Here is a 26,714-nt window from a genome sequence, read left to right as displayed (position 1 = left end):
TCCTGATTACCCACTTCAGACCTGTTTGTAGAAAACACAAAGCCCTCTTTCTACTCTGTTGAGCAACACACACAGGCTTCTTGTGTCTCTAACAGGCTCAGACAGACAGACAGACAGTCTCCCTGTGGTCTAGATCTTACATAAGCACTGTAAACCCTCTACTCTACAGACATGGCTACTCCATCATACACACACTGGAGAGGAATTAGAATGGGGCCACCTCCACTTCTTGGATAGGGGAAGAGGAGATAACGGGATGGAAAGCACAGCGATAAAGAGAGGGGGAACAAAAGAGAGAAAGGGAGACAGAGACTCAGAGTGAGGGAGACAAAGAGATGGATAGAAAGTGAAAGACTGAAAGGGAATGAGAGAGAGAGGAAGAGATTGATAGAGAGAGAGAGAGACCTTTGTTCACATTTTGATGATTGGGCAATACATTATCCAACTAATCCCCAGGATGCCCTTAGGGGAAAGATGTTAATCAGACATTTTTATATGTTAACATATCGTTGGACTAAATGCATTGTATTACCGTGGCCTGTCATTTGTTGTCTGCACTTACTGTAAGAGGTTCTCTCTAAGTGACCCCTCCAGATACACTCCACAAAAAGATATGGTGAGAGTAAATAATGCCTCCATCAGGGTGCAGTGTGTTTTTGGGGAGCGAGGCAGACAGACCGGTCTGTTGTGTTCTTAAAAGGGTGGATATAGGGACCTCTGGCCTCTCTCGATTGCCTGGGGCACTCCATTAAATCAGTGGTTTTCTGTGTAGGACCCTTTCTTCTGTGCACGTTTTAATGGGGGATTATTCCTCTAACATCACTCAATAGGTATCCAAAGGTGTGCCTGTTTTTCTGTCTGCTGTAAAGGGTTTCCTTGTTAACTAGATTTGGAGGCACAACCTATGGGAGGACACAGCAGGGAGTCTAGGGGCTGAATAATATTCTCATAGGCTCTGCTTGTTTAGCATTGTCATTGTCTCTTTGTGTGTGTGTGTGTGTGTGTGAGTACTTGTTTGTTGTGTGTGTGTACTTGTCACCTTTTACTCCACACACAGACAGATACAAAACTCACCCTCCATTTGGGCAAATCTAACCATAACTCTGTTCTCCTGATTCCTGCATACAAGCAAAAACTCAAACAGGAAGTACCAGTGACACGTTCAGTACGGAAGTGGTCCGATGAAGCAGATGCTAAGCTACAGGGCGGTTTCGCTATCACAGATTGAAATAGGTTCCGGTATTCAGTCACCGGCTTCATTAACTTCTCTGAGATACGTTGGCCAACATCCAGTGAAAATGCAGAGCGCCAAATTCAAATAAATTACTATAAAAATGTCATGAAATCACACATGCAATACACCAAATTAAAGCTACACTTGTTGTGAATCCAGCCAACGTGTCAGATTTCAAAAAGGCTTTACAGCGAAAGCAAACAATGCTATTCTCTGAGTACAGCATCCCAGCAAACAAACACAATCATATTTCAACCCGCCAGGCGTGACTCAAAACACAGAAATAAATATACAGTATATCACAAGTAAGTACACCCCTCACATTTTTGTAAATATTTGTGACAACACTGAAGAAATGACACTTTGCTATAATGTAAAGTAGTGAGTGTACAGCTTGTATAGCTTGTGTAAATTTGCTGTCCCCTCTAACTCAACACACAGCCATTAATGTCTAAACCGCTGGCAACAAAAGTGAGTACACCCCTAAGTGAAAATGTCCAAATTGGGCCCAAAGTGTCAATATTTTGTGTGGCCACCACCATTTTCCAGCACTGCCTTAACCCTCTTGGGCATGGAGTTCACTAGAGCTTCACAGATTGCCACTGGAGTCCTCTTCCACTCCCCCATGATGACATCACCGAGCTGGTGGATGTTAGAGACTTTGCACTCCTCCACCTTCCGTTTGAGGATGCCCCACAGATGCTCAATAGGGCTTAGGTCTGGAGGCATGCTTGGCCAGTCCATTACCTTTACCCTCAGCTTCTGGTTGTCTTGGAGGTGTGTTTGGGGTCGTTATCATGTTGGAATACTTCCCTGCGGCCTAGTCTCCGAAAGGAGGGGTTCATGCTCTGCTTCAGTATGTCACAGTACATGTTGGCATTCATGGTTCCCTCAATGAACTTTATCTCCCCAGTGCCGGCAACACTCATGCAGCCCCAGACCATGACACTCCCACCACCATGCTTGACTGTAGGCAAGACACACTTGTCTTTGTACTCCTCACCTGGTTGCCACCACACACGCTTGACACCATCTGAACCAAATAAGTTTCTTGGTCTCATCAGGACATGGTTCCAGTAATCCATGTCCTTAGTCTGCTTGTCTTCAGTAAACTGTTTGCGGGATTTCTTGTGCATCATCTTTAGAAGAGGCTTCCTTCTGGGACGACAGCCATGCAGACCAATTTGATGCAGTGTACGGCATATGGTCTGAGCACTGACAGTCTGACCCCCCCCCCCCCACCCTTCCCACCCCTTCAACCTCTGCAGCAATGCTGGCAGCACTCATACGTCTATTTCCCAAAGACAACCTCTGGATATGACGCTGAGCACGTGCACTCAACGTCTTTGGTCGACCATGGCGAGGCCTGTTCTGAGTGGAACCTGTCCAGTTAAACCGATGTATGGTCTTGGCCACCATGCTGCAGCTCATTTTCAGGGTCTTGGCAATCTTCTTATAGCCCAGGCCATCTTTATGTAGAGCTACAATTCTTTTTTTCAGATCCTCAGAGAGTTCTTTGCCATGAGGTGCCATGTTGAACTTCCAGTGACAAGTATGTATGAGGGAGTGTGAGAGCGATGACACCAAATTTAACACACCTGCTCCCCATTCACACCTGAGACCTTGTAACACTAACAATTCACATGACACCAGGGAGGGAAAATGGCTAATTGGGCCCAATTTGGACATTTTCACTTAGGGGTGTACTCACTTTTGTTTCCAGCGGTTTAGACATTAATGGCTGTGTGTTGAGTTATTTTGAGGGGACAGCAAATTTACACTGTTATACAAGCTGTACACTCACTACTTTACATTGTAGCAAAGTGTCATTTCTTCAGTGTTGTCACATGAAAAGTAATAATATATAATAAATATACTCAAATATTTACAAAAATGTGAGGGGTGTACTCACTTTTGTGATATACTGTATAATTCATGCCTTACCTTTGACAAGCTTCTTCTGTTGGCACTCCAATATGTCCCATAAACATCACAAATGGTCCTTTTTGTTTGATTCATTCCGTCTATATATATCCAAAATGTCCATTTATTTGGCGTGTTTGATCCAGAAAAACACCGGTTCCAACGCAACATGACTACAAAAGATCTCATAAGTTACCTGTAATCTTTGTCCAAACATTTCAAACAACTTTCCTAATTCAACTTTCGGTATTTCATAATGTAAATAATCAATAAAATGTGAGACGGGATAAACAACGTTCAATACCGGAGGAAAACAAAGTGTAGCGAGCTTTCAGGACACGCACCTCTAACAGTGCTACTTCTTCAATTCTCAAAGGAAAAACCTCAACCAATTTCTAAAGACTGTTGACATCCAGTGGATAGGAACTGCATGCAAGTCCCTTAGAAATCTGGATTCCCAATGAAACCCATTTAAAAAAAATCTGAATGGTTTGTCCTCTGGGTTTCGCCTGCCAAATAAGTTCTATTATACTCCCAGACATCATTCAAACAGTTTTAGAAACTTCAGTGTTTTCTATCCAAATCTACTACTAATATGCATATCTTAGCATCTGGTCCTGAGTAGCAGGCAGTTGTACTTTGGACAAGCTTTTCATCTGGACGTGAAAATACTGCCCCATATCCCAATGAAGTTAATAAGTGCATCGTACCTACATATCCCAGACAGAAGCCAAGAATTACAGGTAACATCCGCACTGAGCTGAAGGCTAGAGCTGCCGCTTTCAAGGAGCGGACTCAAATCCGGTTGCTTATATCTTGCTATGGCCTGAACCATCAAACAGGCAGAGTGTCAATACTGGACCAAGATCAAATCCTACTACACTGGCTCTGACGCTTGTTGGATGTGGCAGGGCTTGCAAACTAAATATTTTTTGTAATCTGGATGGGAAACCATCCATGAGCAGTGCAGTGACACGTGCCTACCAGATGATCTAAATACCTTCTATGCTCGCTTTGAGGCTAGCAACACTGAACCATGCATGAGAACACCAGCTGTTTCGGACGACTGTGTGATCACACGCTCCGTAACCGACGTGAGTAAGACCTTAAAACAGGTCAACATTCACAAGGCCGCAGGGCCAGACAAATTATTAGGATGCGTTCTCAGAGCATGCAATGACCAGCTGACAAGTGTCTTCACTGACATTTTCAATCTCTCACTGTCCCTGTCTTTAATACCTACATGTTTCAAGCAGACCACCATAGTCCCTGTGCCCAAGAACGCCAAAGTCATTTAGACGGGTTACCATCGGCCCGTAGCACTTACATCTGTAGCCATGAAATGGTGCACATCAACACCATCATCCGCCCCAACAAATCCACAGATGACACAATCTCTATTGCACTCCACCCTGCCCTTTCCCACCTGGACAAAATGAACACCTATGTGAGAATGCTGTTCATTGACTACAATCCAGCGTTCAACACTATAGTGCCCTCCAAGTTTATCACTAAACTAAACACCTCTCTCTACAACCTGATTCTGGACGTCCTGACGGGTTGCCCCCAAGTGGTGAAGGTAGGCAACAACACATCCGCTACGCTGACCCTCAACATGGGGGCCCCTCAGGAGTGCCTGGTTAGTCCCATCCTGTACTTCCTGTTCATCCATGACTGTGTGGCCGTGTATGACTCCAACACCATCATTAAGTTTGCAGACGACACAATGATGGTAGGCCTCATCGACGACGATGAGACAACCTAGAGGGAGGATGTCAGCGATCTGGCAGTGTGGTGCCAGGACAACAATCTCTCCCTCAATGTCAGCAACACAAAGGAGCTGATTGTGGACTACAGGAAACGGAGGGCTGAGCATTCCCACATCAACAGGACTGTAGTGGAGCAGGTCGAGACCTCCAAGTTCCTCTGTGTCCACATCACTATGGAATTATCATGGTCCAAACACATTTGTGAAGAGGGCACGATAACATCTCTTTGGCAAGATTTGGCATCGGTCCTCAGATCCTCAAAGTTAAACAGCTACACCATTGAGAGCATCTTGACTGGCTGAATCACCACTTGCTATGGCAACTTCTTGGCATCTGACCGCAAGGCGCTACAGAGAGTAGTGTGTACGGCCTAATACATCACTGGGGCCGAGCTCCCTGCCATCCAGGACCTCTACACAAATCAAATTTTATTTGTCACATACACATGGTTAGCAGATGTTAATGCGAGTGTAACGAAATGCTTGTGCTTCTAGTTCCGACAATGCAGTGATAACCAACAAGTAATCTAACTAACAATTCCAAAACTACTGTCTTATACACAGTGTAAGGGGATAAAGAATATGTACATAAGGATATATGAATGAGTGATGGTACAGAGCAGCATACAGTAGATGGTATCGAGTACAGTATATACATATGAGATGAGTGTGTAGACAAAGTAAACAAAGTGGCATAGTTAAAGTGGCTAGTGATACATGTATTACATAAGGATGCAGTCGATGATGTAGAGTACAGTATATACGTATGCATATGAGATGAATAATGTAGGGTAAGTAACATTATTTACATTTACATTTAAGTCATTTAGCAGACGCTCTTATCCAGAGCGACTTACAAATTGGTGCATTATATTATATAAGGTAGCATTGTTTAAAGTGGCTAGTGATATATTTACATAATTTCCCATCAATTCCCATTATTAAAGTGGCTGGAGTTGGGTCAGTGTCAATGACAGTGTGTTGGCAGCAGCCACTCAATGTTAGTGGTGGCTGTTTAACAGTCTGATGGCCTTGAGATAGAAGCTGTTTTTCAGTCTCTCGGTCCCAGCTTTGATGCACCTGTACTGACCTCGCCTTCTGGATGATAGCGGGGTGAACAGGCAGTGGTTCGGGTGGTTGATGTCCTTGATGATCTTTATGGCCTTCCTGTAACATTGGGTGGTGTAGGTGTCCTGGAGGGCAGGTAGTTTGCCCCCGGTGATGCGTTGTGCAGACCTCACTACCCTCTGGAGAGCCTTACGGTTGAGGGCGGAGCAGTTGCCGTACCAGGCAGTGATACAGCCCGCCAGGATGCTCTCGATTGTGCATCTGTAGAAGTTTGTGAGTGCTTTTGGTGACAAGCCGAATTTCTTCAGCCTCCTGAGGTTGAAGAGGCGCTGCTGCGCCTTCTTCACAACGCTGTCAGTGTGAGTGGACCAATTCAGTTTGTCTGTGATGTGTATGCCGAGGAACTTAACTTGCTACCCTCTCCACTACTGTTCCATCGATGTGGATAGGGGGGTGTTCCCTCTGCTGTTTCCTGAAGTCCACAATCATCTCCTTAGTTTTGTTGACGTTGAGTGTGAGGTTATTTTCCTGACACCACACTCCGAGGGCCCTCACCTCCTCCCTGTAGGCCGTCTCGTCGTTGTTGGTAATCAAGCCTACCACTGTTGTGTCGTCCGCAAACTTGATGATTGAGTTGGAGGCGGCGTGCGTGGCCACGCAGTCGTGGGTGAACAGGGAGTACAGGAGAGGGCTCAGAACGCACCCTTGTGGGGCCCCCGTGTTGAGGATCAGTGGGGAGGAGATGTTGTTGCCTACCCTCACCACCTGGGGGCGGCCCGTCAGGAAGTCCAGTACCCAGTTGCACAGGGCGGGGTCGAGACCCAGGGTCTCGAGCTTGATGACGAGCTTGGAGGGTACTATGGTGTTGAATGCCGAGCTGTAGTCGATGAACAGCATTCTCACATAGGTATTCCTCTTGTCCAGGTGGGTTAGGGCAGTGTGCAGTGTGGTTGAGATTGCATCGTCTGTAGACCTATTTGGGCGGTAAGCAAATTGGAGTGGGTCTAGGGTGTCAGGTAGGGTGGAGGTGATATGGTCCTTGACTAGTCTCTCAAAGCACTTCATGATGACGGAAGTGAGTGCTACGGGGCGGTAGTCGTTTAGCTCAGTTACCTTAGCTTTCTTGGGAACAGGAACAATGGTGGCCCTCTTGAAGCATGTGGGAACAGCAGACTGGTATAGGGATTGATTGAATATGTCCGTAAACACACCGGCCAGCTGGTCTGCGCATGCTCTGAGGGCGCGGCTGGGGATGCCGTCTGGGCCTGCAGCCTTGCGAGGGTTAACACGTTTAAATGTCTTACTCACCTCGGCTGCAGTGAAGGAGAGACCGCATGTCTTCGTTGCAGGCCGTGTCAGTGGCACTGTATTGTCCTCAAAGCGGGCAAAAAAGTTATTTAGTCTGCCTGGGAGCAAGACATCCTGGTCCGTGACTGGGCTGGGGTTCTTCTTGTAGTCCGTGATTGACTGTAGACCCTGCCACATGCCTCTTGTGTCTGAGCCATTGAATTGAGATTCCACTTTGTCTCTGTACTGACGCTTAGCTTGTTTAATAGCCTTGCGGAGGAATAGCTGCACTGTTTGTATTCGGTCATGTTGCCAGACACCTTGCCCTGATTTAAAAGCAGTGGTTCGCGCTTTCAGTTTCACGCGAATGCTGCCATCAATCCACGGTTTCTGGTTAGGGAATGTTTTTGTCGTTGCTATGGGAACGACATCTTCGACGCACGTTCTAATGAACTCGCACACCGAATCAGCGTATTCGTCAATATTTTTATCTGACGCAATACGAAACATGTCCCAGTCCACGTGATGGAAGCAGTCTTGGAGTGTGGAGTCAGCTTGGTCTGACCAGCGTTGGACAGACCTCAGCGTGGGAGCCTCTTGTTTGAGTTTCTGCCTGTAGGCAGGGATCAGCAAAATGGAGTCGTGGTCAGCTTTTCCGAAAGGGGGGCAGGGCAGGGCCTTATATGCGTCGCGGAAGTTAGAGTAACAATGATCCAAGGTTTTACCACCCCTGGTTGCGCAATCGATATGCTGATAAAATTTAGGGAGTCTTGTTTTCAGATTAGCTTTGTTAAAATCCCCAGCTACAATGAATGCAGCCTCCGGATAAATGGTTTCCAGTTTGCAAAGAGTTAAATAAAGTTGGTTCAGAGCCATCTGTGTCTGCTTGGGGGGGGGATATATACGGCTGTGATTATAATTGAAGAGAATTCTCTTGGAAGATAATGCGGTCTACATTTGATTGAGGAATTCTAAATCAGGTGAACAGAAGGATTTGAATTCCTGTATGTTTCCTTCATCACACCATGTCTCGTTAGTCATGAGGCATACGCCCCCGCCACTCTTCTTACCAGAAAGATGTTTGTTTCTGTCGGCGCGATGCGTGGAGAAACCCGTTGGCTGCACCGCATCGGATAGCGTCTTCCCAGTGAGCCATGTTTCCGTGAAGCAGAGAACGTTGCAGTCTCTGATGTCCCTCTGGAATGCCACCCTTGCTCGGATTTCGTCAACCTTGTTGTCAAGAGACTGGACATTGGCAAGAAGAATGCTGGGGAGTGGTGCGCGATGTGCCCTTGTTCGGAGTCTGACCAGAAGACCGCCTCGTTTCCCTCTTTTCGGAGTCGTTTTCTTGGGTCGCTGCATGCGATCCATTCCGTTGTCCTGTTTGTAAGGCAGAACACAGGATCCGCGTCGCGGAAAACATATTCTTGGTCGTACTGATGGTGAGTTGACGCTGATCTTATATTCAGTAGTTCTTCTCGACTGTATGTAATGAAACCTAAGATGACCTGGGGTACTAATGTAAGAAATAACACGTAAAAAAACAAACTGCATAGTTTCCTAGGAATGCGAAGCGAGGCGGCCATCTCTGTCGGTGCCGGAAGTACAATATATCACCAGTGGGAACCAACAGGACCCTGAACAGCTTCTACCCCCAAGCCATAAGACTGCCAGATACAGTGGGGCAAAAAAGTATTTAGTCAGCCACCAATTGTGCAAGTTCTCCCACTTAAAAAGATTAGAGAGGCCTGTAATTTTCATCATAGGTACACTTCAACTATGACAGAAAATGACAAAAAAAATCCAGAAAATCACATTTGTAGGATTTTTAATGAATGTATTTACAAATTTTGGTGGAAAATAAGTATTTGGTCAATAACAAAAGTTGCTCAGTACTTTGTCATTGCCAACAAAGGGTATATAACAGAGGTCAAACAGGTTTTCACACACTGTTGCTGGTATTTTGGCCCATTCCTCCATGCAGATCTCCTCTAGAGCAGTGACGTTTTGGGGCTGTTGCTGGGCAACACGGACTTTCAACTCCCTCCAAAGATTTTCTATGGGGTTGAGATCTGGAGACTGGCGAGGCCACTCCAGGACCTTGAAATGCTGAAAGACCCAGCCACGTTTCATCTTCAATGTCCTTGCTGATGGTAGGCTTTGTTACTTTGGTCCCAGCTCTCTGCAGGTCATTCACTAGGTCCCCCCCGTGTGGTTCTGGGATTTTTGCTCACCGTTCTTATCATTTTGACCCCTTGGGGTGAGATCTTGCGTGGAGCCCCAGATCGAGGGAGATTATCAATGCTCTTCCATTTCTTAATAATTGCTCCCACAGTTGATTTCTTCAAACCAAGCTGCTTACCTATTGCAGATTCAGTCTTCCCAGCCTGGTGCAGGTCTACAATTTTGTTTCTGGTGTCCTTTGACAGCTCTTTGGTCTTGGCCATAGTGGAGTTTGGAGTGTGACTGTTTGAGGTTGTGGCAGGTGTCTTTTATACTGATAACAAGTTCAAACAGGTGCCATTAATACAGGTAACGAGTGGAGGACAGAGGAGGCTCTTAAAGAAGAAGTTACAGGTCTGTGAGAGCCAGAAATCTTGCTTGTTTGTAGGTGACCAAATACTTATTTTCCACAATAATTTGCAAATAAATTCATTAAAAATCCTACAATGTGATTTTTGGGATTTTTGTCATTTTTGTCCCTTCCTTTTGTCTGTCATAGTTGAAGTGTACCTATGATAAATTACAGGCCTCATCTTTTTAAGTGGGAGAACTTGCACAATTGGTGGCTGACTAAATACTTTTTTGACCCACTGTAGTTTGTCCGGGTAGTTATTGGTTAATTATCTACATTGACCTTTTTTGCATGAACTCTTTTGATTCATCACAAACACTGCTGTTACCCTTTTATTAACCCTCCTGTTGCCTAGCCACTTTATCCCTACCTATATGTACAGTTTAAGTCAGAAGTTTACATTCACTTAGGTTGGAGTCATTAAAACTCGTTTTTCAACCACTCCGCAAATGTCTTGTTAACAAACTATAGTTTTGGCAAGTCGGTTAGGACATCTACTTTGTACATGACACAAGTAATTTTCCCAACAATTGTTGACAGACAGATTATTTCATTTATAATTCACTGTATCACAATTCCAGTGTGTCAGAAGTTTACATACAGTAAGTTGACTTTGCCTTTAAACAGCTTGGAAAGTTCCAGAAAAATATGTTATGGCTTTAGAAGCTTCTGATAGGCTAATTGACATAATTTGAGTCAATTGGGGGTGTACCTGTGGATGTATTTCAAGGCCGACCTTCAAAACCAGTGCCTCTCTGCTTGACATCATGGGAAAATCAAAAGAAATCAGCCAAGACCTCAGAAAACAAATTGTAGACCTCCAAGTCTGGATCATCCTCGGGAGCAATTTCCAAATACCTGAAAGTAGTTTGTTCATCTGTACAAACAATAGTATGCAAGTATAAACACCATGGGTCCATGCAGCCGTCATACCGCTCAGGAAGGAGACTCATTCTGTCTCCTAGACATGCACGTACTTTGGTGCGAAAAGTGCAAATCAATCAAAGAACAGCAAAGGACCTTGTGAAGATGCTGGAGGAAACCAGTACAAAAGTATCTATATCCACAGTAAAACGAGTCCTATATCTACATAACCTGAGAGGCCGCTCAGCAAGGAAGAAGCCAATGCTCCAAAACCGCCATTTAAAAAGCCAGACTACGGTTTGCAACTGCACATGAGGGACAAATATCGTACTTTTTGATCGTCCTCTGGTCTGATGAAACAAAAATAGAACTCTTTGGCCATAATGACCATTGTTATGTTTGGTGGAATAAGGGGGAGGCTTGCAAGCTGAAGAACCCCTTCCCAACTGTGAAGCACAGGGGTGGCAGCATCATGTTGTGGGGGTGCTTTGCTGCAGGAGGGACTGGTGCACTTCACAAAATAGATGGCATCATAAGAGAGGAAAATTACGTGGACAAATTGAAGCAACATCTCAAGACATCAGTCAGGACGTTAAAGCTTGGTTGCAAATGGGTCTTCCAAATGGACAATGACCCCAAGCATACTTCCAAAGGTGTGGCAAAATGGATTAAGGACAAAGTCAAGGTATTGGAGTGGCCATCACAAAGCACTGACCTCAATCCCATAGAACAGTTGTGGGCAGAACTGAAAAAGCGTGTGAAAGCAAGGAGGCCTACAACCTGACTCCGTTACACCAGCTCTGTCAGGAGGAATGGGCCAAAATTCACCCAACTTATTGTGGGAAGCTTGTGGAAGGATACCCAAAACGTTTGACCCAAGTTAGGCAATGCTACCAAATACTGTGTTTGTAAACTTCTGACCCACTGGGAATGTGATGAAAAATTGAAGCTGAAATTAATAATTCTCTCTACTATTATTCTGACATTTCACATTCTTAAAATAAAGTGGTGATCCTCACTTATCTAAGACAGGGTATTTTTACTAGGATTACATATCAGGAATTGTGAAACTGAGTTTAAATGTATTTGGCTAAGGTGTATGTAAACGTCTGACTTGGAAGGGTACATATCTACCTCAATTACCTCGTACTCCTGCAAATCTATCCTGTTGCCTAGCCACTTTATCACTAACTACATGTACATGTCTCCCTAAATTACTTAATTCCTCTGCACATCTATCCTGTTGCCCATCCACTTTATCACTAACTATATGTACATGTCTCCCTCAATTACTTAATTCCTCTGCACATCTATCATGTTGCCTAGCCACTTTATTACATTTACATTTAAGTCATTTAGCAGACGCTCTTATCCAGAGCGACTTGCAAATTGGTGCATTCACCTTATGACATCCAGTGGAACAGCCACTTTACAATAGTGCATCTAAATCTTTTAGGGGGGTGAGAAGGATTACTTATCCTATCCTAGGTATTCCTTAAAGAGGTGGGGTTTCAGGTGTCTCTGGAAGGTGGTGATTGAATCCGCTGTCCTGGCGTCGTGAGGGAGTTTGTTCCACCATTGGGGGGCCAGAGCAGCGAACAGTTTTGACTGGGCTGAGCGGGAACTGTACTTCCTCAGTGGTAGGGAGGCGAGCAGGCCAGAGGTGGATGAACGCAGTGCCCTTGTTTGGGTGTAGGGCCTGATCAGAGCCTGGAGGTACTGAGGTGCCGTTCCCCTCACAGCTCCGTAGGCAAGCACCATGGTCTTGTAGCGGATGCGAGCTTCAACTGGAAGCCAGTGGAGAGAGCGGAGGAGCGGGGTGACGTGAGAGAACTTGGGAAGGTTGAACACCAGACGGGCTGCGGCGTTCTGGATGAGTTGTAGGGGTTTAATGGCACAGGCAGGGAGCCCAGCCAACAGCGAGTTGCAAAAATCCAGACGGGAGATGACAAGTGCCTGGATTAGGACCTGCGCTGCTTCCTGTGTGAGGCAGGGTCGTACTCTGCGGATGTTGTAGAGCATGAACCTACAGGAACGGGCCACCGCCTTGATGTTAGTTGAGAACGACAGGGTGTTGTCCAGGATCACGCCAAGGTTCTTAGCGCTCTGGGAGGAGGACACAATGGAGTTGTCAACCGTGATGGCGAGATCATGGAACGGGCAGTCCTTCCCGGGAGGAAGAGCAGCTCCGTCTTGCCGAGGTTCAGCTTGAGGTGGTGATCCGTCATCCACACTGATATGTCTGCCAGACATGCAGAGATGCGATTCGCCACCTGGTCATCAGAAGGGGGAAAGGAGAAGATTAATTGTGTGTCGTCTGCATAGCAACGATAGGAGAGACCATGTGAGGTTATGACGGAGCCAAGTGACTTGGTGTATAGCGAGAATAGGAGAGGGCCTAGAACAGAGCCCTGGGGGACACCAGTGGTGAGAGTGCGTGGTGAGGAGACAGATTCTCGCCACGCCACCTGGTAGGAGCGACCTGTCAGGTAGGACGCAATCCAAGCGTGGGCCGCGCCGGAGATGCCCAACTCGGAGAGGGTGGAGAGGAGGATCTGATGGTTCACAGTATCGAAGGCAGCCGATAGGTCTAGAAGGATGAGAGCAGAGGAGAGAGAGTTAGCTTTAGCAGTGCGGAGCGCCTCCTTGATACAGAGAAGAGCAGTCTCAGTTGAATGACTAGTCTTGAAACCTGACTGATTTGGATCAAGAAGGTAATTCTGAGAGAGATAGCGGGAGAGCTGGCCAAGGACGGCACGTTCAAGAGTTTTGGAGAGAAAAGAAAGAAGGGATACTGGTCTGTAGTTGTTGACATCGGAGGGATCGAGTGTAGGTTTTTTCAGAAGGGGTGCAACTCTCGCTCTCTTGAAGACGGAAGGGACGTAGCCAGCGGTCAGGGATGAGTTGATGAGCGGGGTGAGGTAAGGGAGAAGGTCTCCAGAAATGGTCTGGAGAAGAGAGGAGGGGATAGGGTCAAGCGAGCAGGTTGTTGGGCGGCCGGCCGTCACAAGACGCAAGATTTCATCTGGAGAGAGAGGGGAGAAAGAGGTCAGAGCACAGGGTAGGGCAGTGTGAGCAGAACCAGCGGTGTCGTTTGACTTAGCAAACGCGGATTGGATGTCGTCGACCTTCTTTTCAAAATGGTTGACGAAGTCATCTGCAGAGAGGGAGGAGGGGGGGGGGGAGGAGGATTGAGGAGGGAGGAGAAGGTGGCAAAGAGCTTCCTAGGGTTAGAGGCAGATGCTTGGAATTTAGAGTGGTAGAAAGTGGCTTTAGCAGCAGAGACAGAGGAGGAAAATGTAGAGAGGAGGGAGTGAAAGGATGCCAGGTCCGCAGGGAGGCGAGTTTTCCTCCATTTCCGCTCGGCTGCCCGGAGCCCTGTTCTGTGAGCTCGCAATGAGTCGTCGAGCCACGGAGCGGGAGGGGAGGACCGAGCCGGACTGGAGGATAGGGGACATAGAGAGTCAAAGGATGCAGAAAGGGAGGAGAGGAGGGTTGAGGAGGCAGAATCAGGAGATAGGTTTGAGCAGAGGGAAGAGATGATAGGATGGAAGAGGAGAGAGCGATGGTTGGGACGGCGCGATACCATCCGAGTAGGGGCAGTGTGGGAAGTGTTGGATGAGAGCGAGAGGGAAAAGGATACAAGGTAGTGGTCGGAGACTTGGAGGGGAGTTGCAATGAGGTTAGTGGAAGAACAGCATCTAGTAAAGATGAGGTTGAGCGTATTGCCTGCCTTGTGAGTAGGGGGGAAGGTGAGAGGGTGAGGTCAAAAGAGGAGAGGAGTGGAAAGGAGGCAGAGAGGAATGAGTCAAAGGTAGACGTGGGGAGGTTAAAGTAGCCCAGAACTGTGAGAGGTGAGCCGTCCTCAGGAAAGGAGCTTATCAAGGCATCAAGCTCATTGATGAACTCTCCGAGGGGACCTGGAGGGCGATAAATGATAAGGATGTTAAGCTTGAAAGGGCTGGTAACTGTGACAGCATGGAATTCAAAGGAGGCGATAGACAGATGGGTAAGGGGAGAAAGAGAGAATGACCACTTGGGAGAGATGAGGATCCCGGTGCCACCACCCCGCTGACCAGAAGCTCTCGGGGTGTGCGAGAACACGTGGGCGGACGAAGAGAGAGCAGTAGGAGTAGCAGTGTTATCTGTGGTGATCCATGTTTCCGTCAGTGCCAAGAAGTCGAGGGACTGGAGGGAGGCATAGGCTGAGATGAACTCTGCCTTGTTGGCCGCAGATCGGCAGTTCCAGAGGCTACCGGAGACCTGGAACTCCACGTGGGTCGTGCGCGCTGGGACCACCAGATTAGGGTGGCCGCGGCCACGCGGTGTGGAGCGTTTGTATGGTCTGTGCAGAGAGGAGAGAACAGGGATAGACAGACACATAGTTGACAGGCTACAGAAGAGGCTACGCTAATGCAAGGAGATTGGAATGACAAGTGGACTACATGTCTCGAATGTTCAGAAAGTTAAGCTTACGTAGCAAGAATCTTATTGACTAAAATGATTAAAATGATACAGTACTGCTGAAGTAGGCTAGCTGGCAGTGGCTGCGTTGTTGACACTACACTAATCAAGTCGTTCCGTTGAGTGTAATAGTTTCTACAGTGCAGCTATTCGGGGGCTAGCTGGCTAGCTAGCAGTGTTGATTACGTTACGTTGCGTTAAAAGAACGACAATAGCTGGCTAGCTAACCTAGAAAATCGCTCTAGACTACACAATTATCTTTGATACAAAGACGGCTATGTAGCTAGCTATGTAGCTAGCTACGATCAAGCAAATCAAACCGTTGTGCTGTAATGAAATGAAATGAAAATGTGATACTACCTGTGGAGCGAAGCGGAATGCGACCAGGTTGTTGAGTGGGAAGTTATATTCGGTAGACGTTGGCTAGCTGTTAGCTAGCTAGCAGTGTCTCCTACGTTAAGGACGACAAATAGCTGGCTAGCTAACCTCGGTAAATTAAGATAATCACTCTAAGACTACACACTCTAAACTACACAATTATCTTGGATACGAAGACAGCAAAGACAACTATGTAGCTAGCTAACACTACACTAATCAAGTCGTTCAGTTGAGTGTAATAGTTTCTACAGTGCTGCTATTCGGTAGACGGTGGACGTTAGCTAGCTGGCTAGCTGCTGGGCAGTAGACTACATTAGGACGACGAAATACGATAATTACGCAATTATCTTTGATACAAAGACGGCTATGTAGCTAGCTAAGAAGAAATTGCTAAGATTAGACAAATCAAACCGTTGTACTATAATGAAATGTAATGAAAAGTAATGAAAAGTAATACTACCTGCGGACCGAAGTGCGAATGCGACCGCTCGCTCCAACCCGGAAGCATCACTAACTATATGTACATGTCTCCCTCAATTACTTTACTTTCCTCTGCACATCGCCTCAGTACTAGTACCCAGTGTATAAAGCCAAGTTATTGTTACTCATTGTGTATTCATTCCTCGTTTTTTATTTTTCTATTTCCCTTTTTTTTCCACCCTCTGCATTGTAAGCATTTCACTGTTAGTCTGCAACTGATTTTTTTTCTTGTACTTTTTTTTTATTTGACTAGATCTGTATAGTGCAAGTGCGTGGATTGTAAGCGTGTATCACCATTGTAGAGCTATGTGGGGTGCAGTGGGACTTGATGCATTATTGATTTATTGAGGCGTTTTGCAGGTTGCCCCTCTGGTTCATCTCACTACTCTCTGCTCCACACCAGCACGCCTGTGCCCACCGGCCACGCCGCACACAGTCAGGCTTTAAATATTTCATAACCCAGTTTTCATTAATATAATCACACACAGTCAGGCTTTAAATATTTCATAACCCCATTTTCATTAATATAATGGGAATTATCCAAGTCACTAAATCTAATTATCAGGTATGAAGTTCACTCACCCATCCCCTCCCTCCACCTCTCTTTAGCCCACACACATAGTAAAATGTAAGCTCTACATAATCCTCCACTCCCCACTTCTACCTTCGCTCTCCCGTGCTCCTTATTTTCTCTACCTTTTGATGTGCTTATAGTCCTCCCCTCTATTGTCTTCCTCTCCTAGTCTCTCTGACCAGCTCTCTCTCTCTCTCTCTCTCTCTCTCTCTCTCTCTGTGTGTGTGTCCTCCACCTTTCAGTTAGGAGGATGTGTCTTTGGCCCCAGGCTGTGGGGATTAGCTCTGTTGGACCTGGAGATAATGGGACTGCCTCGATGGAGAGGGGAAGGACGGGAGAGGCCTGAGGGTAGATAAGAAGTGGAGATGACAGGGAAGGCAATGAGGAGAAAAGAAAGGACCGGATTGGTGAGAGGAAGGCAGTGAGGAGAAAGGAAGAGGGGACAGGAGTGGTGGGTTATAGTGGGGTGAAGGAGATGATGGTAAGGTGAAGGGTGTGCTGGAGGAGGATGGATGAGTGGTGAAAAGGAGTAAAGCCCAAGTCTGGTCCTCTGCCTTAAAGCCCCTGGTGACCGGCTTAGCAACAAACAGCTGTGCATTTAATTAGCCCTGTCTGGTACTGAACGAAAACACACACACAAACTTGCTTGGTTGGGGGATATGTAAAGGACTACCTCTGCCTTGAGGGTTACTGGAGCAATAGCTAGAAATGGCCAATCAAGCATAGAGATGGTATCTGTTCTTCTGACGGATTTTTCTAACCCATTTCCAATTTACTTCCTGAATTGGCAGAACTGAAACGGAATTGACCCCGACCCTAGCTAGCAGACGTGGCTACTGTATGTATAGCAGTCAGAGAATGAGGGTTTCTAGTATTCACTGTGCACTGCTCTGCTCTCCATGTGGTTTGTCAGTTGGGGATTAGCTCCTATCACTTCTGAGACATCTTGCTCCGTCTGCTCTTCTCCTCTGTCAGTCTCTCTCCTCTCCTGCTCAGTTTCTCTCGCTCTCTCTTGGTCTACACGAGAACATATTAAACTATTTCCTCACAGAAATAGCTATGTTTGGCTATAGGATGGGTATCACTGCTACGACACAAAGGAAAGGATATTTACACAGCTCCATACCTCCCTTACCCTCAGTCTGTCTCCCCTGTAGAGCATCAGAATTATCTCCAATACCAGCATCCACGCCACATCACAATTCTATGTATACAATACACACCGTTGGGGCACTGTCGTGTTCAATTGGACCACTGTGCTGAAGGGGAAAAAGTGGTCTACATGCAAGATTTGAGGTCCTGTAGAACTCCTCAGTGTCATTGTGGTCCATCGTGTTAATGATGCAGTGTTATTCATCTCCCAGCCTAAGAGGTTAATCCTACATAAATTGTTTTCTGTGCCCCTGTCAGTGTTTAAATCCCTGTTTAGTGGTGTGGGGCAGGTTTTTAAACATTTACATTAAACCATCCCTCAAGGTGTCTGCCACGTTGTTGCCCACCAGTGAAACACACACACACTATGCATACAGTACATCTGAACCCAGTTTTGGTCTCTTCTAGACAGGAGTCTGTACATGAACAAGGTTTACCTGTGATTGTGTTGAGGCTTTTCTCTCTGACCAGCCTCACAGTCCAGCTTCAGACCATCAGATGATGGACCCACAGCTAGCACAACACTGACGTGTACTGTTGAAGACAACAGTGGTATGGTCTGAGAAAGAGAGCCAGAGACGTGTGTTTTCTATTTAGTTCTCTGGTGATACGGAGAGCTGCTTCCTTTGTCTGTGACTGCAGGTGTGTGTGTATTACTTGATGTACTGACTGGGCCCCAGGAGCTCTATCTAGCTCTATATACAGTCGTGGCCAAAAGTTTTGAGAATGACACAAATATACATTTTCACAAAGTCTGTTGCCTCAGTTTGCATGATGGCAGTTTGCATATGCTCCAGAATGTTATGAAGAGTGATCAGATGAATTGCAATTAATTGCAAAGTCCCCCTTTGCCATGCAAATGAACTGAACCCCAAAAAAAAAAAAAGTTCCGCTGCATTTCAGCCCTGCCACAAAAGGACCAGCTGACGTGTCAGTGACTCTCTCGTTGACACAGGTGTGAGTGTTGACGAGGACAAAGCTGGAGATCACTCTGTCATGCTGATTGAGTTTGAATAACATATTGGAAGCTTCAAAAGGAGGGTGGTGCTTGGAATCATTGTTCTTCCTCTGTCAACCATGGTTACTTGCAAGGAAATACGTGCCGTCATCATTGCTTTGCACAAAAAGGGCTTCACAGGCAAGGATATTGCTGCCAGTAAGATTGCGGTTCAATTGTTGTGAAGAAGGCTTCAGGGCGCTCAAAGTCCAGCAAGCGTCAGGACCGTCTCCTAAAGTTGATTCAGCTGCGGGATCGGGGCAACACCAGTACAGAGCTGGCTCAGGAATGGCAGCAGGCAGGTGTGAGTGCATCTGCACGCACAGTGAGGCGAAGACTTTTGGAAGATGGCCTGGTGTCAAGAAGGGCAGCAAAGAAGCCACTTCTCTCCAGGAAAAACATAAAGGACAGACTGATATTCTGAAAAAGGTACAGGGATTGGACTGCTGAGGACTGGGGTAAAGTCATTTTCTTCGATGAATCCCCTTTCCGATTGTTTGGAGCTTGAATTCGGCCTGTCACCAAAAACACTCGCAAACTTTTACAGATGCACAATCGAGAGCATCTTGTCAGGCTGTATCACCGACTGGTACAGCAACTGCTCCACCCACAACCATAAGGCTCTCCAGAGGGTAGTGAAGTCTGCACTACACATCACCAGGGGCAAACTACCTGCCCTCCAGGACACTTTTTTTTAACCTTTATTTAACTAGGCAAGTCAGTTAAGAACAAATTCTTATTTTCAATGACTGCCTACGAGCAGTGGGTTAACTGCCTGTTCAGGGGCAGAACGACAGATTTGTACCTTGTCAGCTCGGGGATTTGAACTTGCAACCTTCCGGTTACTAGTCTAACGCTCTAACCACTAGGCTACCTTGCTGCACCTACACCACCCGATGTCACAGGAAGGCCAAAAAGATCATCAAGGACAACAACCACCCGAGCAGCAGCCTGTTTACCCCGCTATCATCCAGAAGGCGAGGTCAGTACAGGTGCATCAAAGCAGGGACCGAGAGACTGAAAAACAGCTTCTATCTCAAGGCCATCAGACTGTTAAACTGCCATCACTAACATTGAGTGGCGTCTGCCACCATACTGACTCATCTCTAGCCACTTTAATAATGAAAAAATGTATCACTAGCCACTTTAAACAATTCCACTTTATATAATGTTTACATACCCTACATTACTCATCTTAAATGTATATACTGTACTCTATACCATCTACTGCATCTTGCCTATGCCATTTGGCCATCGCTCATTCATATATTTTTATGTACATATTCTTATTCATTCCTTTACACGTGTGTAAGGTACTTGTTGTGAAATTCTTAGGTTAGATTACTTGTTAGATATTACTGCATGGTTGGAACTAGAAGCACAAGCATTTCGCTACACTCGCATTAACATCTGCTAACCATGTGTATGTGACAAATAAAATTTGATTTGATAGGTCCTCTCTCCTTGTGCATGCTCCTGATAGATCCTCTCTCCTCGTGCACTCAGTGGTGGAAAAAGTACCCAATTGTCATACTTGAGTAAAAGTAAAGATACCTTAATAGAAAATGGCTCAAGTGAAAGTCATCCAGAAAAAATCATACTTGAGTAAAAGTCAAAGTATTTTAGTTTTAAATGTATAAAAAGTAAATGTAATTGCTAAAATATACTTAAATATCAAAAGTAAACATATAAATCAAATTTGATTTGTCACATGCGCCGAATCCAACCGGTGTAGACCTTACCGTGAAAAGCTTACTTACAAGCCCCTTAACCAACAATGTAATTTACCCCCTTTTCCTCCACAATTTCGTTGCGTTCTTGTCTCATCGCTGCAACTCCCCAACGGGCTCGGGAGAGGCGAAGGTCGAGTCATGCATCCTCTGAAATATGACCCACCAAGCCACGCTTCTTAACACCCGCCCACTTAACCCGGAAGCCAGCCGCACCAATGTGTTGTAGGTAACATGGTCCAACTGACATCCGAATTCAGCATGCAGGTGCGCAGTCTGCCACAAGGAGTCGCTAGAGTGTGATGAGCCAAACCGTCCCCTACTCCAGACAATGCTGGACTCTCAGTCACAGCCACTCGGGAGGCCACCAACAAAGCAGTTTTAAGAAAATCGAGTTAAAGTATTTGCTAAATAAACTAAAGTAAAAACAATAATGAGGCTATATACAGGGGGTGCCGGTAGCAAGTCAATGTGCAGGGGTACAGGTTAGTCGAGATAATTTGTACATGTAGGTAGGAGTAAATTCCTTATATTAAGCAAACCAGACCACACCATTTGCATTTTTTACAGATAGCCAGAGGCACGCTCCAACACTCCGACTTAATTTACATACTAAGCATGTGTTTAGTGACTCCACCAGATCCGATGCAGTAGGGATGACCAGAGATGTTTTCCTGATAAGTGTGTGAAGTAGACACTTTTCCTGTCCTGCTAAGCATTCAAAATGTAACGAGTACTTTTGGGTGTCAGGGAAGATGTATGGAGTAAAAAGTACATATTTTCTTTCAGGATGTAGTGAAGTAAAAGCTGTAAAAAATATAAATAGCAAAGAACAGATACCCCAACAAAAACTACTTATGGAGTATTTTTATTTAAGTACTTTACACCACTGCTTGCATGCTCCTGATAGATCCTCTCCTCGTGCACGCTCCTGATAGATCCTCTCCTCGTGCACGCTCCTGATAGACTGCTGCGCCACTCGGAAGCCCCAAAAAGATCTAAGGCACTGCATCTCAGTGCTAGAGGCGTCGCTACAGACCCTGGTTCGATTCCAGGCTGTATCACAACTGACCGTGCTTGGGAGTCCCATAGGGACGCATAATTGACCCAGCGTTGTCTGGGTTAGGCTGTCATTGTATATACGAATTTGTTCTTAACTTAAAAATCCTCTCCTCATGCGTGCTCTTAATATAGCTTCTCTCTTTGTGCACACTCCTGATAGATCCTCTCTCCTCGTGCATGCTCCTGATAGATCCTCTCTCCTCGTGCATGCTCCTGATAGATCGTCTCTCTTCGTGCATGCTCCTGATAGATACTCTCTCCTCGTGCACGCTCCCGATAGATCCTCTCTCCTCGTGCATGCTCCTGATAGATCGTCTCTCTTCGTGCACGCTCCTGATAGATCCTCTCTCCTCGTGCATGCTCCTGATAGATCCTCTCTCCTCGTGCACGCTCCTGATAGATCCTCTCTCCTCGTGCACGCTCCTGATAGATCCTCTCTCCTCGTGCACGCTCCTGATAGATCCTCTCTCCTCGTGCACGCTCCTGATAGATCCTCTCTCCTCGTGCACGCTCCTGATAGATCCTCTCTCCTCGTGCACGCTCCTGATAGATCCTCTCTCCTCGTGCACGCTCCTGATAGATCCTCTCTCCTCGTGCACGCTCCTGATAGATCCTCTCTCCTCGTGCACGCTCCTGATAGATCCTCTCTCCTCGTGCACGCTCCTGATAGATCCTCTCTCCTCGTGCACGCTCCTGATAGATCCTCTCTCCTCGTGCACGCTCCTGATAGATCCTCTCTCCTCGTGCACGCTCCTGATAGATCCTCTCTCCTCGTGCACGCTCCTGATAGATCCTCTCTCCTCGTGCACGCTCCTGATAGATCCTCTCTCCTCGTGCACGCTCCTGATAGATCCTCTCTCCTCGTGCACGCTCCTGATGGAAAGAGGATCTAAGTGCACACTCATGAGGCCCATCCTCTGCTTGTGCACACTGCTCTAAATGTGTGCATGCTCTTCAAGCATCTATTTCAGCGTGTATACTTCTCACTGCTAGTGTATTGTCCCCGGCTTCCTCTCTGTTGGTGCTACTGTACTGTATATCCCCAGGCAAGTGCTGTCAGCTGAGTCAGCTAACTATGCACTGGGATATAGACTCCCTCTGTCACCCTTCTTATTGCTAAAGGCCAGCCTCTCCTCCTCTTCTGTCAGCCTCTCCTCCTCTTCTGTCAGCCTCTCCTCCTCTTCTGTCAGCCTCTCCTCCTCTTCTCTCCATGCCAGCCTCTCCTCCTCTTCTCTCCATGCCAGCCTCTCCTCCTCATTGGGGTTTTATCAGGACACAGCTTCTTGCCTCTAGCTGCTCAGTATTTTACTGTTGGCTGGCTGATACTGTACGTCTGGCTGGGCCTGACTTGCTGCAGTCACACACATACTGGAGCAAGGGAAGTTCTTACACACTGACTGGAAGGGAGATAGATGGCCACATATTTGGACTGAAGCTACAAATGACCCATATAGTTTTGAAGGGCTAAATGTGTCTTGATGTTTGGGTACGAGACTTGTTGCAGTTGTTCTGAAGCCTCTGTGTTCCATAGGTGGGATTAAGATGGCGTGTGTTTTCATTAATGGGTAAAAGGCCGTATGACTTTTATCTGAGGTGATGACATAACATACTTATGATGTCCTGGATTGCATTTGATTGTTTATTGCCCCTGGTGCAAATCTGTAATACTTAGTTTCTTCCCTTTTCCATCTCCGTCTTTGGCCCACCTCTCAGCTGCTAGAACAGAACGACACTGCAATATTCACTCCTCCTCAAGTTCTTCAGGCACAGAGGATTTACTTTTTATAGCGGTGAATAATTCAAACCCATGGAGTTCTGTTTCTGTACAAGTAATGTTTACTCATTCATGCACTAAATGGCTGCTGCTGCTATTCTGGTGCCAAATCACTGCTATCGGTTTTGTTTGTGTGTGTGTGTGAGAGAGTGTTTTTCGTCTTCATGTTTATGGCACAGCCCTCTTGGCTACATCGTTGCTCAACTTAAAGGGGTAGTTGACCCAAATTAGGAAATGACAATGTGTGTGTAGATGTCCTACGAGAGGATAGGGATATTTCTAGAAGAATTATAAGCAGTGGACCACACAGTCTCCCTCACATCCTCAGCAGAAGACTGCACACAGGTGCCCACTCAACACAGTCTGATTAAATCCAACATCCATGTGAACACACATTAGGATTTAGCTCCTGGCTCCCTCTCTCTAATTCCCATGCAGCAATGTGTCCCATGCAGTGTACTGGGTTCAGTCATGGCTGCTGTATACAGTAACAATATGTGTTCTCTTCTCTCCAGCTGTGAGATAAAGGGGACGGGGTGCAGCTGAGTAGACTGATAGAGGGGGGAGCAGCCTGCCACGTGGGCTTTTTGAAGCATACTTGTATAAACGTATCTTTGGGGAAGTTAACATGTGTGTCTGTGTTTAGATCAATGTGCGTGTCACCACCATGGATGCAGAGCTGGAGTTTGCCATCCAGCCCAACACCACCGGCAAACAGCTCTTTGACCAGGTAAGCATGGTTTTAATTCAGCTCTCATGCTCATTCCCTCACATACAGACTAGCTTCATGACCAGGTAAGCATAAGGTTAATTTAATTCTCACTTACGCCACTCAATTACAGACTAGCTTTATGTCCAGGTAAGCATGGGGTTAACGTACAACAAACACACACTGCTGAGTGTCAACAAGGCTGGGAGCTGGACTGGTCTAGCCTGTGTGTGTGGAAAAAAAATATATATATGCAGGAGTACGAGGTAATTGGGGTAGATATTTATTTTTTATTTTACCTTTATTTAACACATTCTTATTTTCAATGACAGCCTGGGAACAGTGGGTTAACTGCCTGTTCAGGGGCAGAACGACAGAATTGTACCTTGTCAGCTCGGGGGGTTGAACTCGCAACCTTTCGGTTACTAGTCCAACGCTCTAACCACTAGGCTACGCTGCCGCCCCTGTACAGTTCAAGTCTGAAGTTTAAATACACCTAAGCAAAATACATTTAAACTCCGTTTTTCACAATTCTTGACATTTAATCCTAGTAAAAATTCCGTCTTAGGTCGGTTAAGATCACCACTTTATTTTGTGAATGTCAGAATAATTATTTCTTTCAGCTTTTATTTCTTTCATCACATACCCAGTGGGTCAGAAGTTTACATACACTCAATTAGTATTTGGTAGCATTGCCTTTAAATTGTTAAACTTCCACAAGGTTCCCATAATAATAAGTTAGATGAATTTTGGCCCATTCCTCCTGACAGAGCTGGTGGAACCGAGTCAGGATTGTAGGCCTCCTTGCTCACACAAGCTTTTTCAGTTCTGCCCATACATTTTCTATAGGATGGAGGTCCGGGCTTTGTGATGGCCACTCCAATACCTTGATTTTGTTGTCCTTAAGCCATTTTGTCACAACTTTGGAAGAATGCTTGGGGTCATTGTCCATTTGGAAGACCCATTTGCAACCAAGCTTCAACTTCCTGAATGATGTTGCTTCAATATATACACACAATTTTCCTTTCATCATGATATAATCTATTTTGTGAAGTGCACCAGTCCGTCCTGCAGCAAGCACCCCCACAACATGATGCTGTCATACTTGCTGAGTGGCCTTTCAGGTTATGTCGATATAGGACTCATTTTACTGTGGATATAGATACTATTGTACCTGTTTCCTCCAGCATATTCACAAGGTCCTTTGTTCTGGGATTAATTTGCACTTTTCGCACCAAAGTACGTTCCTTCCTAAGCGGTATAACGGCTGCGTGGTCCTATGGTGTTTATACTTGTGTACTATTGTTTGTACTATTGTTGAACGTGGTACCTTCAGACGTTTGGAAATTGCTCCCAAGGATGAACCAGACTTGTGGAGGTCTACAACCTTCTTTTTTTTTTTTTTTTTGGTCCTGGCTGATTTCTTTAGATGTTCCCATGATGTCAAGCAGAGATGCAGTGAGTTTGAAGGTAGGCCTTGAAATACATCCACATCTCAAATTCACTCAAATTATGTCAAATTACTCAAATTATGCCTAACAGAAGCTTCTAAAGCCATGACATAATTTTCTGGAATTTTCCAAGCTGTTTAAAGATACAGTCGACTTAGTGTATGTAAACTTCTGACCCACTGGAATTGTGATACAGTGAAATCTGTCTGTAAACATTTGTTGGAAAAATGACTTGTGTCATGCACAAAGTAGATGTCCTAACCGACTTGCCAAACTATACTTTGTTAACAAGAAATTTGTGGAGTGGTCATTTGCAGCTTTGTCTGACAATTCTCCCCAATGCGACTAGTTCATTCTGTAGTGTTGGAAGGGAGCCCAGCTCTGACTCAACAGGAATCCTCTTCTGTTGACTGGGCTCTGCTCGTTCCCCTCACAGCTCATCAGAGTGTGTGCGCCACTCAGTCATTGGACTCCATTGACCTTAACTTACTCTCGCATGCACACTCGGTCATGCTCACTACAACACGCCTGCACGTGCGCGCAGACACACACACACACACACACACACACACACACACACACACACACACACACACACACACACACACACACACACACACACACACACACACACACACACACACACACACTTGTTTAACAATTTATAACCATTCAAAATACTTTTTTCCCCAAACCTAATTCTAACATCAATTCTACCTTAACCTAAGCCCCCTAGAAATAGCACTAGACCTAACAAAATGTTACCAGTTGGTCAAATTTTTGTTTGTTTACCATTCTTGTGGGGACTGTTGGTCCCCACAGGTATAGTTAAATACCTCCACCAACTGCTGTTCGCTGCTGATGGAGCACATTGGGCCTGCTTCAGTCAGTTGGACAGCTGGTTTCCATGGTGACTGACAAATACACAGAGAGACAGAGATCCGGTGAGTCAGGCTTTCTGTCTGTCAGAGCCTCAGTGTGTGTTATAAATACAAAGACAGGAGCAGTGTGTGCATGTGTGCTTAGATACGGACGCCACCTGACGTCAGACTAGGATCAACAGTTGGCCCAGTGTAGAGACTCTTTTTGAGAGAGAGTATGTCCACAGAGCTGAGTGCAACTGTGTGTGTGTGTGTGTGTGTGTGTGTGTGTGTGTGTGTGTGTGTGTGTGTGTGTGTGTGTGTGTGTGTGTGTGTGTGTGTGTGTGTGTGTGTGTGTGTGTGT

General features: G+C 46.0%; 1 protein-coding gene across 5 annotated transcripts in view; it reads left to right on the top strand.

The window, feature by feature from the left end:
• The window catches only part of LOC118386231 (radixin-like), a 61,473-nt gene that overhangs the window by 20,490 nt on the left and 14,269 nt on the right, over positions 1 to 26,714 (top strand). For 4 of the 5 annotated variants that reach the window (XM_052522351.1, XM_052522352.1, XM_035773785.2 and 1 more), the window contains one exon: positions 23,977 to 24,060. In XM_052522351.1, coding sequence (XP_052378311.1) covers positions 23,977 to 24,060 — 84 coding nt within the window. Of the gene's footprint in view, positions 1 to 23,976; positions 24,061 to 26,714 lie in introns of those variants that run through there. The other variant, XM_035773787.2, reaches the window with a different exon arrangement.

The sequence above is a fragment of the Oncorhynchus keta genome, chromosome 7 (assembly GCF_023373465.1).
Source record: "Oncorhynchus keta strain PuntledgeMale-10-30-2019 chromosome 7, Oket_V2, whole genome shotgun sequence".
Taxonomy (NCBI): domain Eukaryota; kingdom Metazoa; phylum Chordata; class Actinopteri; order Salmoniformes; family Salmonidae; genus Oncorhynchus; species Oncorhynchus keta.
Note: the sequence above shows the minus strand (reverse complement) of the source record. Positions and strands in the feature narration are given on the sequence as shown.